This window comes from Rhododendron vialii, chromosome 3a (genome assembly GCF_030253575.1).
Source record: "Rhododendron vialii isolate Sample 1 chromosome 3a, ASM3025357v1".
Lineage (NCBI taxonomy): Eukaryota > Viridiplantae > Streptophyta > Magnoliopsida > Ericales > Ericaceae > Rhododendron > Rhododendron vialii.
The window spans coordinates 32,562,606-32,574,622 of NC_080559.1; the positions used below are offsets into that span (position 1 = coordinate 32,562,606).

The following is a 12,017-nucleotide window of genomic DNA, read 5'->3' on the forward strand; positions in this document are numbered from 1 at the left end:
GTCTTCGACCCCTGTTCTAAGTTCTAACCAACCCCTGTTCTAAGTTCTAACCGCAAGAGTTCTCTTAAAAGCCCTTCGAACATTTGAGGTTTAACCTTAAATGCCGAAAATTGTGTTGTTGGGGTAGGGCCCAGGAGTGCTGCATAATTCTTGCTTGTATGGCTAAGTTTTGGGCGCAACATAATCCGCCGCTTGAATTTGTCTAACAAATTGAGGATAAAAAAAAAATTGTCTTAACAAATTGTTGGTCGGTTCAATAGGCCACCAGACATTGAGTTATCAAAACGGAAGCAGCATCTCTCAATTAACCAGATGAATCTTATCGTTCATTCTTACAGGAGTATTCCAGATCTACGAAGGATGGTATTATCTTCTTGTTGAAATCTGGAAAGCTTAAAAAAATACTAACATGAAAATTAATACACAATCCTTATGCTCACTCCATTTCCAACAACCAAAATTGGCATGACACAAGTCCCCACCGTTGACTCGATTTCAACACCTCTCAATTATGGCGATATCAGTCCCAACCTACAATGTGGTATCATACCATTACCAGCCCTACAATGTATCATCTCCAACAAAATGTGCCTCAATTGCTGGCCTACAGATGGTTTCCCGTTGTGATTTGGAGAAGTTATCCTTGTGTGACTTGCTGTGTTCAGAATCAGTTTTCCAGAATAGAAGAAAACTCACTTCGTTGATGGATTTCGAATCTTGCTAGTAAGATTTTTTTGGGACAAAAACCAAGTCAGTTTTTTCAAATTCCCAAGAAAAAAATATTTAAAAAAAGAAAGAAGCACAATATCAAAACGATGAGTGCTTGTGTTTTCAGATAATAATGTTATAAAAAGTGTGATTATAATCTGATTCTGACACCACCACTCAGGGTGGATCATCAACCTCTTCAAAACTTCTATTTCAACCACAGGATGGATCATCAACCTCTTCAAAACTACGTCAGGGTTAGCATCATTACTGCAGTTGCAGACACGGCCTTCCACATTTTGTTTCAGGCCTTCATCTCAGCAGATCTCATCCCCCTTGCAGCAAATGTTTCGGCAACCAGTAGCGGAAAAGCAATGGTCGCATCGCAATGTACCTGGTTCAAATCAAATTGAAAGAACAAATGCAGTAGGAATCATACAGTGACTACTGTTAAAACAAGCAAACAAATACCCAAAATGTCAACCAGTCCACAAAAAAATGTGATTTGAAAACAGTTTCACGCATTACATTTACAGAAACTTTGAGAGAGAGAGAGAGAGAGAGATGAACCTTAACAGTCTTAGCAGACCCTCGTATTTTCCCCCATGATACAGCTTCATCAGGACGGGCACCAGAATCACTGCCATCGAACTCTTGTGCTGTATTGATGAAGACAGCATAATCTGCCCCGTTACGCATCATGTTGGCATTGCATATGTGATGCTTGGGCAGCCCTCCTCCCAGAATTATCATCCCTGTCTTCCTGGGACTTGCATGGACGGCTTCACCATTCATAGCTCTAATATCTGTTTATAGGGCTAGCATTTGTCAGTTAATTTCCCAAGCCATCCTATTTGGCCCTGAAAAGAACATTGAAGGGGGGACATATACCTTGCACTACGTCAATTACTAGACCTGGGTTGCGAAAAGAATGGAAGTATAACATGTCCCCCAGTGAGCCATCCGTTAAGCCAGGACAGAAGACTGGAATATCGTTCTGGGAAACCAACAGTATTAAAGCAATTGTCCAAATCAGCATAAATGACTAAATTGAATAGTTCTACTGTAGTTGATTATGGTAGCAATTATCACGCCAGCAGTTTCACACAATAACACAGCCAGATGCTTACTTTTCATATGCTAAATGTTTGACTCACTTGACAAGCCATCCATGCAAGAACAAAACTTCCTTTCTACGCTCATCAATTCCATTGGAATGCAAAATTTCACATGATAAGTTATATATGTCATCAAAGTATAAGTTCCACAATGATACTTTTCCATGGAATACAGATGTTTATATTAGATTTGAACTCTCCATTCTCTAACAACCATCAACACATCAGAAGCATAAGATGAGAGCAGAAGCAGAAACAAGGCTGATCCTGGAAAGTGCTTGCCCTATATGATTCTTATGTACCACACACAGAAGCATGCTCCTATGTGCATGGATATGCATACTTCTTAGTTGTGTTACGAGTTTGACAGGAAAGATATTCAGCATGTAAAGCACTCAAACTAGGAATGAATAAAATAGCTCTCATTCAGAAGGTTAGCAAGGAATAGACTTCAATTAGTATGCATGGACATTTATTAGGGTACCCTCAGCTGCTTATTAATGGACAATGAAGATCTTATGATGTTCACGGAGTAGTTTCAATGGAGCATGTCTTACAAAGAAAGGAAGATTCAGCCTAAGTAAACTGCAAATGCTACAATGTAATTTACCAGGAGAATGCCCTGCAACTAAATCAAAGCTCCCTGCTTACCCAAGCATTATAGAAACTAACAAAAAAGCAAGCTATATTTTGATTTTTGAAATTTAAACTGCAACCCCCACACCCCCCCACCCCCCCAGAAAAAGAAAAAAGAAAGGAAAAAAGAAAAGAAGAGAAAAAAAAAGAAGGGGGGAAACAATGATGGTTGTATAATAAGTGAAGTTCATGAGACAAAAGGATAAAGTAAACTCTAGTCTGGAATTGCAATATTCTGCTTAAATTCGTAGAAACATACCTTGTATGCCCAGTACAGGTACGAGCTTTCATTATTTATTTCTTTCCCCAAGCGAGCAATAACTTTAGATGGAGTCCACAATAATCTCTGCAAATCCAAAACAGAAAAGTATAGGATACCAATGTCCAGGAAAGAAGTACACATATAACAGCAAATGGTGGTGTGAGGAGTAGATGAGAAAATGTATGTTTCATGTCCTAGTACACAAAGGCATTCGTACATCACATTATACTAACTAGGGAAGATTAAAAAAGTACTCCGTAAGCCTTGACACAATCTTGTGTAATTCAAGGGGATATTAATGTGTCAGTAGAACCAAGAAAGTATCACGCATATAATCTCGTCACACATGCAATTCCCACTACCTTCACAGCCTGCTCTTCCAGCATCTTGTCAAATATTGGAATGATCCAATCCTCAAATTTGCAGTAGTTGTCATTAGGTACCAACAAGTTACCAATGCGGTTTAATCCTTTCGAGCGTAATTGAGTGCCTGGTAGATAAAAATCACCTTTATATGTTGGTGCAAGGCACTTTATAAGGTCCTCTTCAATACCACCAGCTGTTGTAACCACTACATCAACCTGAAAACAGATAAGAACAATTCCAGCAGAGCAAAACGTTAAAATGATCCCATTCTAAAAAAAAAACTAAGATGCACAACCAACACACTCACTGTGTCCCATATCGTTTGAAAATTTCAGGATAGAAAAATAAAGCACTTTTGTGCATAAATCTTTGAACCTTTTTGCGGATCTCAATTACTCCGTAGTTCTTTTGATTGACCCAAACAAATCATAATATTGTGCACGGAAATATTTTTTCTATCCAATTAATGGCACAAGTTTGGAAAATCGGCAAATAATATGGGATAGAGGGAGTATACATAACACCCTATGTAAGTCCAATACAAAGCCCATTGTTCTTCCTTCCCACATGACTGCAACTTGAGCACAAGTGCACAGCAGTAAAACTAATTTCAAGCTATAAGTACATTAAAAAAAAGAAGCAGGGCATTTGCATATCATTCCCTCACCATGTGATGCTGAACAAGATAGCGAACAGTGTCACGAACACCAGACGAAATGAGATTTGAAGTGAAACCCAAAAACACCTTACACCTCACCGACTCCCTGTTTACCGGGTCCTTCTCCTCTTCCCCGCAATCCTCCGTCGGAGACTCATCAGAAAGTCTCCAGTCCAGCTTCAAATACCCAAACAGAAAAATAAAACCACCTCTGAATTGCACATAAATCAAAAAATAATGGATCTTGGAAGACACATTAAAACATGGTGCACACTTTTTACTAACTAGCACAAAAATAATCACACATGTATTGAGGTTAACAGCCCCTTCAGAGTGAGGGATCTGATAAGAAAAAGCAACAGAAACGATTAGAGTTCCTTACCAAATCACTCATTTGGATTGAATAATTTGGTGAGAAAGTACAAAAACAATAATTTTTGATTGGCTCTTTACCCTTTCTTAGCACGCCCATTCTCACAATCCAAAGGGGATGTAAACATCACCAAACACGTCAAACTGGAGGCTGAGTTCTCAAATTATTGCTTTGATGTTTTTTTTTTCAGTATTATTTACTTTTTGTAATTTTTTTTGAGCTTTGCGTCAATAAATCATTCGTCAAGACTAGAAGAACAAGTAAAGTATAACCATGGACCGAAGTTAAAAAAAGTTCACACAGGTCAACAGACAAAAAAGACAAATGCATCAAAAAAATTCATCTTCAGTGAACTTTTGTTAGTAATTGTTTACTTTTTATACCCATCTCGTCTGGAGGAATGACCAATCCAAAATGTGACATGAAAAATACGGAATAACAACGCCTAAGTATTTCCCCCAAAACACTCCCTCCCTCGCAAAATATTTGCCCAGTCCAAGAACTTAAAAATAATAAATTCTTCAAAAGAAAATTTCAATTTTTTTTCAATAATCTACTTGAAAAGAATGTAATTATTTTGAAACTCTCGTTACGCGGACCGGAGCAAACATTATGAGAGACGGAAAGAGTAGAAGTCAAAAACAGTAATACAAGTAGTAAAAAACTGTAGCTGAAAAAAAAAACAGAAACAAACCATTTGATTGACGACTTGAATGGCGTCGCCGAGGCTGGAGGCTTGGAACCCAGTGGAGACCATGGAGCTGAGCAGCTCAGAATAGTTCACGCCGCGGTTGAAATCGTAGCCCTCAATCTTAATACACGACGACCCTTCCAGACTCTCTGATTCTTTAAACACGACAGAACGAACCGAATCCAAAGCCGGTTCTCCCATGGCTTCCCCCATTTTTTTTTATTCTTCTGCCAGAAAACAAAAATAAATAAGAAAACGAAATGGGAGAATGGAATTGAGGAGTTTTTTCTTGCTGGGTTTTCTCAATTAGGGCTTAGTAAGAAGAGAGTATCCAAACGAAGCGTTAAAAAAAGGCAAAGAGGGGAAAATCAGTCAAAAGCAGCGCAGTAGTGATTGAGAACTTGTCAAAAACACCGTTGAGAAAAAACTAAAGGGGCGTTCCGAGAATCGAACTCGGGACCTCTCGCACCCAAAGCGAGAATCATACCACTAGACCAAACGCCCACTTTTCTTTGTTTTCCGTAAATTAAATGTAATCACTTTATATTCTTCTTGGAACTCCTCCAAGTATACGCCAACCTTTTTTTTTTTGAAAAACCCACAAGATAGTTATTATTATCATTTTTTTTTTTGGGTAAATGGGGTAGTTATTGTTAGTGAAAGTATTACCACTTCACCCTCTACCAATGCCGAGCCTCTTAGAATATGTGATCTTTTAACACCTTTGAGAGCTCCTTATTTCTTCGTTGGAACAAGTTTTTTTAGGGTAAAAAATAGATAACAATAGCAACAGAACGCGGGATGAATGAGCGCAGGCAATCGTTCTATCGTATTTCTTTTTTTTTTTTTTTTTTACAGTTATTGTGATTTTTTTTCAATCTCAAAAGCTTCAAATTGAAGTAAGTTTGTCCGCCTATTTTTAGGTTTTCAAAAAATTCAAAACCATCCATTAAACGTTTGGGCCAGAGATGAATGCACAAAGTTATGAATCTAAATTTATACTCCTACTTGACTCTATTTTGCAACTGCATAAGTTCATTTCAAGATAATTTTGATACTGCTTTTGTGATAAGTATTGGCAAACATACATATGTAACAACAAACAATTGAATGTTTGTCCACCCAACGTTATTAAACTTATGCGTCCACCCAGGGTAACATGTTCCTTAGAATCGCACCACCACAGCATCAGAAACTTCGCCGAAAAGAGTAAAAGTTTTCTTTTGAATTCCTAGTTCGAAGTAACAAATCATCACAGGCCTAATAACAAAATTGCATACATTTTGGATCAATCTTTAAGCTCTGCACCTACCTGTGGTTACTTAATGCTAACAAAATACATAACAAAGGTAGGAAACAGCAGAAGCACGGTGCTGATACCAATCGCCTAAATCTTGTGCACACTGTAACCTACATCCTCTGACATCAAGTCTTGACTCCAGTTTTCGAATTCTTTCCCACCGAAGACCACTTGCTTAATTCCAACATGGCTGTAAAATAAGAATCAAATTTGGTGAGGCAAGTTTGCGTAGTTGAAATAAATGCTTGTTCTCTGATGGAGCTAAAACCAGCAAAAAAAGAGAAAAGGAAAAGAAAGTATCGTAGATAAACAAGAAGGCGGAAAAAGCACAATCGCAAAGGAACCCAGAACTAAGCCAATCACAGTATACTGATCTACATGTTTGATTGACTCATTAAGAACATAAAAGCCTGTTGCCTTTCTTTTGTTTTGTTTTCTTAAGCAGGCATTCAAGAACTCACTTACTGCTTTTGCAGCAGGTTCGGCAGTACATGAAAATGTTTGATTTTGAATAGATTGAGTTCATGTAGCGATTTGTGAAAATGAAGGGAAAAAATTCAGAGGGAGCTTACTCAGAGCTTATCTGTGTCAATGCGTTCACCAAAATATCCAATATTAATGAGTCGTTGGTTCCAATATCCACCCTGTTAAGAAACAAAAGAGGAGGAAAATAACTCCTTCCATCCATGATAAAACATGGCTAAGATCAGCAACTGAGATTAGAAAATGGAAACATACCATACACGTGCTAAGTTGTCTTGAATCTCAAGATCCCCTATGTTATGAAATGTAGTTGGGTCAAGATTTGCTCCCTCAATAGCATCATAACTCGGTCTTTTCTCATTCAAAGGAGATTGTGACAACTGCAAAGGTTAGAATTAAGAATTTGAGCAACAGAAAACAAATAAAAACATGGGAAAGCTGCAGCTGCCCGTTGGAACTGGACAATAACAGACTCAAGAGGAACAGGACAATAAAAGCAATTTACCTGCATATTCATGGAATTACATCCGCCAAGACGTCCAACAATGTGCCATGCACGAATCGTCTGTAAGTCAGATAGATTAGATTAATAGGGATTCATTTGCTAACAGATGATATCGAAAATGAAAAAGAAGGTACTAACATCACGGATTAAGGAAACGTCTTTCTCAAGTGGAGCATTGTAGAATTCAAACCATATGTATGAGTTTGAGAAGTCAAATCTGCAAACGTCAACCACAAAGAAGTTTTAAAATGGAAAAAAGAAATACTTGAATGCTTAAAAGAGGAACCATTGCATATGCACGAAATAGAACTGACCAACGTAATATAATTGCATCACTAGATGCAAAAGGGAACGTAACTTTGGTGTAAGCAGCAACGAGGATGTGAATGTCAGGTGCATCCATTTGAAACAGGATCCCTAACATAGAACGATAACTAAAATCTTCCCCATACAGAAATAGAAGCATGTCTCTTCCCACCTGGATCGGTTAGCCATCAGAAAATACCCAAAACTGACATGTTTGCCTTGGATTTAACCAATGGTATGGCTTTGGATATAACCAACAGCACAGAATGGATCCATATACCCACCCTAATATAAGGCTCCATGGTGTTTGTACTAGAATCAAAATGCAAATACTAACTGTGATTCTAAACATCAGAATCGCCAATGGATAAACTAAAGAAGACAAATTATGTAGTTTTGATCAACTTGAGAAGCACAAGCGAAAGGATGTACTCTGAACAAATTTATCACAATAGAAGTCTCAGAAATTCATGATTTCCACATGCATAAGGATCGAATTCTGCCATAAGCAAAGGTTAGCTAGCAATCAACATAACCTCTTCCACAACTGCGGAGGAATGGTGATATGTATGTAATTGATATCACATGGACATCTCTGGTTATTGACTTTCCTGGCCCTAACTGAATCTTGACTATTGAGGAAGTCATAAATCACCCCTCGGATTGCTAGGTGAACTTGAGGAAGCCCTAAATGTACATAAAAGAACTTCCCTGCTATACTACAAAGGGTTTCGAGATTGACGCGGGTGAATTGCAAAGCTAAACTACTATTACATTCTTTAAACATTACGGGTAATCATGAACTTAGTCAGGAAGCACGCAGATCACCAACTTGTACTCTCATGTCATCAGACATTCCTCATAACCCTCTTCTTTCGTTTCACTTACTAAAGAAACCAAAAATAAAAATAAAAATGAGAATTGAATACCAAATTAAAAAGACCCCATGGATTTGTCGAATCAGGAAGCCACATGTAACATGACTAAACACGGTGTCTTCAAATCTAGAAGAAACTCACAGGAAAGAGATGTGTAATATAAAGGGCTAACTAATCCTATCCAATGTTTTTATTCCGGAAACATCAAGTACACAAGATTCAACATGCAAAAATATTCAAGAAGGAAGTCTGCATAACAGGTTTCCCTTGAGTAATATAATCTACATAACACTTGTAGCAAGGTTCGGAGTCACCTAAGATCGAAAAGTACCTAAATCTTTGTTGGGAAATCAATCAAGGATTGATTAAAAAAATATGTGCATACATTTAGAGTATGAGCGCAAATCACACCCTGCACTTAGCCAAGGCAGAATGCATATCATGTCTCCCCTTATTGTTTGGTGCAAATAAGCAATATAGTTCTGTCCCTTATATGAGGAATTAATGTGGGGATACGTAATGCCACCCTCCCCATGGGAATACTTTTAATCCCTCCCCTCTGGATTATTTTCTCTCAGCCAACTGTCAAGAATAATTGCTGTCCCTTCGTCCCACTTTTATCCTCCCCTATTGAAACATAGTAAATTAAATCCTAGGGTAAGCACAATCAAATCCACAATACCACCTCTTATTCCCTGTTATTGAACCCCATACAGAAATAGTTTGGTGGTCAAATGTGGTGCAGATGTATTGTACCTTTTTCGACCTCAATCATTGTTTTCTCTTGATCCCTGCACCATTATCACCAAATATGCCCAAAGTCTACATGAGTGGCATTCCTTTTTCCGGTTCCTCGTAATGAACCTCATGTACTTATTGCTAGCGACTGGGAAGGGGATGTTTGATATCGTAAAACTACATGTTAAACATACTTGTTGAAACGCACTTCCATGGGGGCCGTTGAACCGGTTTTCGTGTGCAAAATTTTGTTCCTCTTCTTCTTAAATCTCTCTGCCATCTGGAAAAAATATACCCCACTAAGCAGCAGCCAAAATAATCATCAAACAACATTTATGCAAATATACAAAGCACATAAATGATAAATGTGACACATACAACATTCAAAAACTTACAATAATCGAATTCCTGGAATTTCAAATTAATTTGAAAAACCAAAAACATCAAATAGTATATAGACAAGTACAAAGCAAATGAATGTGAAAGATGCAGAGGTCAAAATTTCCTCTATCCACATAACCAAATTCATTGAAATTACCCAATTAATTTGGAAAACCAAAAATATCTCAAGTTTTATAAGTCGGACAACTGATCACAGGGGGAATAGTAATACCATATACACTGTGTATATTTGCAGTCACGGAGTCACTCAACTAGTTACTGTATGTCTCACACATAAGATTATATAACCGATTCGTTCTTAATCAGGATCCTAAACATTTTATCCAAACACCGCATTTTTAGTCACTTGAATATGTGAAAACTTTTTATATCCAATCTAAAACCAAATGGCAATGAGTAGAAAGGTCCCTCGTGTCATTTAGTGATCTCTCATTCCATACTCAAGAAATGTGGAACTATTCTTTAACACCCGTCACGTGCAGGTGCAGCTCCATTAGGTCTATCACGTGTAGCCTTTCTTGGGGTCTCTCTTCATGCAACTTTTTTTGGGGTCTATCTTTGTGCATCTTTTTTCGGAATAATTCAACAAAAATCAGCTTACTTTGGACTGGGCTTTCTGAGGGTCGTCAAGAACACTCCCAAGGATTTCAGCAAACTCAGGGTCTCTATCATAATCCTTCTCTTCTTCTCCTCTTAGCCGGAATCGACCCTCAGGCGAAAACTCATCCACTTCTTCGTCTTCAAAGACATCACCGTCGACATCATCACTTAAACTGTCTTGTTCAATTTGGGTTTCCGAATTCTGGGTTTTCACTCTTGCTCTGGTATTGAAAAGGGGTGTCTTGGGCTGAAAACCAGAAAAATCATCAAGCAACATGCCAACGTATATGCAAACATCAAAAGCACATAAATATGAAACATACATGGTTCAAGAACTTATATTATTCACAATAATCTAATTCCTGGTATTACCAATTAATTTGGAAAACCATAAAAATCACATAAGATACAGACGTATACAAAGCAAATGAATGTGAAAGATGATACAGACGTATACAAAGCAAATGAATGTGAAAGATGAAGAGGTCAAAATTTCCTCAATCAACAAAACCAAGCTCCTTGAAATACCCAGTTAATTTGGAAATCCAAAAATATCTCAAGTTTGATTAGTCGTACAAAACATAGTATGCTCACATGATTATCTATCATACGGGGTTACCAATACCACTCACAGTGTATATTCCATATTTTGTATCACTGGTTGTGATATGCAGTCACAGAGTCACTCCATTGGTTATTGCACATCTCACGTGTGAGATTATATATTCGATTCCTTATTAATCCAAATCCTATATATCTTAACCAAATACCGCATATTTAGTCTCTTGAATATGTAGTCCAAATCCAATGCTCATATCCAGGACCGATAAATGAACCAAGCTGCATGTGTTAGCGCATTAAGACTTCATTCAAGAATTGGTTGTTATCCAAACAAACCAAGCTTTAACATTAATTGAAACTCGTTAAAATTTCAAACCAAGCTCAAATAACATACTGCTCGGCTTGTTCGGCTTATGATGCATGAAATTTCAAGCTACTTGAGATTGGATCATGTTTGGCTCAAACACGGCTCGATTGAAGCTCCTATGGGATCGAATATTTCATAAGCCAAGTTCAAATATATTTTTGAAGCTCATTAACCTTTCAAATCAAGCTTGAACATGTTGTTGGAGCTCATTAAGCTTTCAAATCAAGCTTACACCCGCCCAGCTCGTACGGCTCGTTTATCACCCCTACTCATATCTAGACAAACGGCCCTGTAATTCATTAGCATTTTCTCAGAATAATTTCACAGAAATTAGCTTACTTTGGACCGGTTATTTGGAGGGTCGTCAAGAACACTCCCAAGGATTTCAGCAAACTCAGGCCCTCGATCATAGCCCTTCTCCTCTTCGTCTCCCCTTATCCGAAACCCACCCTCGGGCGAAAACTCATCCACGTCTTCGTCTTCGTAGCCATCGCCGTCACCGGTTGCACTTGCTCTGGTAGTGACGAGGCGTGTCTTCTTGGGTTGTTGAGTACAGGATAGAATTGGAAGAACTGAATGGGGTTGAGATGGAGGAGGGTATTGGTTTGATCGGAGAGATGATTTGCAGCGTGAAATGCGTGGGAGTTGATAAGGAGACAGAAGCGAGCAGGGTTTTAGGATAAACATCAGCGTTTGATTTTTGTTTCGACGACAAAGAGAGAGTGAGCTTTTCACTGTTTCTCTCTCCCCGGAACGCTGTTTGTTCGAATTTCTGATGCATACCCATAAAAAAAAAAGAAAAAAAAAAAAGAGGAGGATGAAAACACGTTATTCACGTAAAACAATCAATCCCCTTTGTTCAATTTTTTTTTGGACAATTTGAATTAAAAAAATAATCTATTACCGCTATTAGCGGTAATGCGTAGATTGTTCTTAATCTAAATCGTTTAAAACACTTTTAAACGGTCATAATTGACTCTATAATAAATTATTCATGAAGTTCCATGAATAAGTTATTTTCAATAATGAAAATTCTAACTCCACACCTACTTAACCCCCGCTCAC

General features: G+C 37.9%; 2 protein-coding genes and 1 non-coding gene across 3 annotated transcripts; all 3 read right to left on the reverse strand.

The window, feature by feature from the left end:
• Positions 1–276: 276 nt before the first annotated feature.
• On the reverse strand, positions 277–5,212 carry LOC131320092 (deoxyhypusine synthase). The gene is made up of 7 exons (XM_058350674.1): positions 4,816–5,212; positions 3,758–3,925; positions 3,087–3,305; positions 2,722–2,808; positions 1,600–1,705; positions 1,279–1,514; positions 277–1,102 (listed from the first exon to the last, which is right to left on the reverse strand). Exons 1-7 carry the CDS (start codon positions 5,023–5,025, stop codon positions 1,013–1,015), a joined length of 1,116 nt encoding a protein of 371 aa, XP_058206657.1. The 5' UTR covers positions 5,026–5,212; the 3' UTR covers positions 277–1,012.
• Positions 5,213–5,244: 32 nt separating this feature from the next.
• Positions 5,245–5,316, reverse strand: TRNAP-UGG (transfer RNA proline (anticodon UGG)). The gene has a single exon. It is a non-coding gene; the product is annotated as a tRNA-Pro (tRNA).
• A 692-nt stretch (positions 5,317–6,008) lies between these two features.
• Positions 6,009–11,733, reverse strand: LOC131320091 (uncharacterized). Its single transcript, XM_058350672.1, has 8 exons — positions 11,292–11,733; positions 10,026–10,271; positions 9,217–9,302; positions 7,239–7,317; positions 7,101–7,160; positions 6,851–6,975; positions 6,685–6,756; positions 6,009–6,302 (listed from the first exon to the last, which is right to left on the reverse strand). The coding sequence occupies exons 1-8, from the start codon at positions 11,637–11,639 to the stop codon at positions 6,200–6,202; spliced, it is 1,119 nt and encodes a 372-aa protein (XP_058206655.1). The 5' UTR covers positions 11,640–11,733; the 3' UTR covers positions 6,009–6,199.
• Between the last annotated feature and the right edge of the window lie 284 nt (positions 11,734–12,017).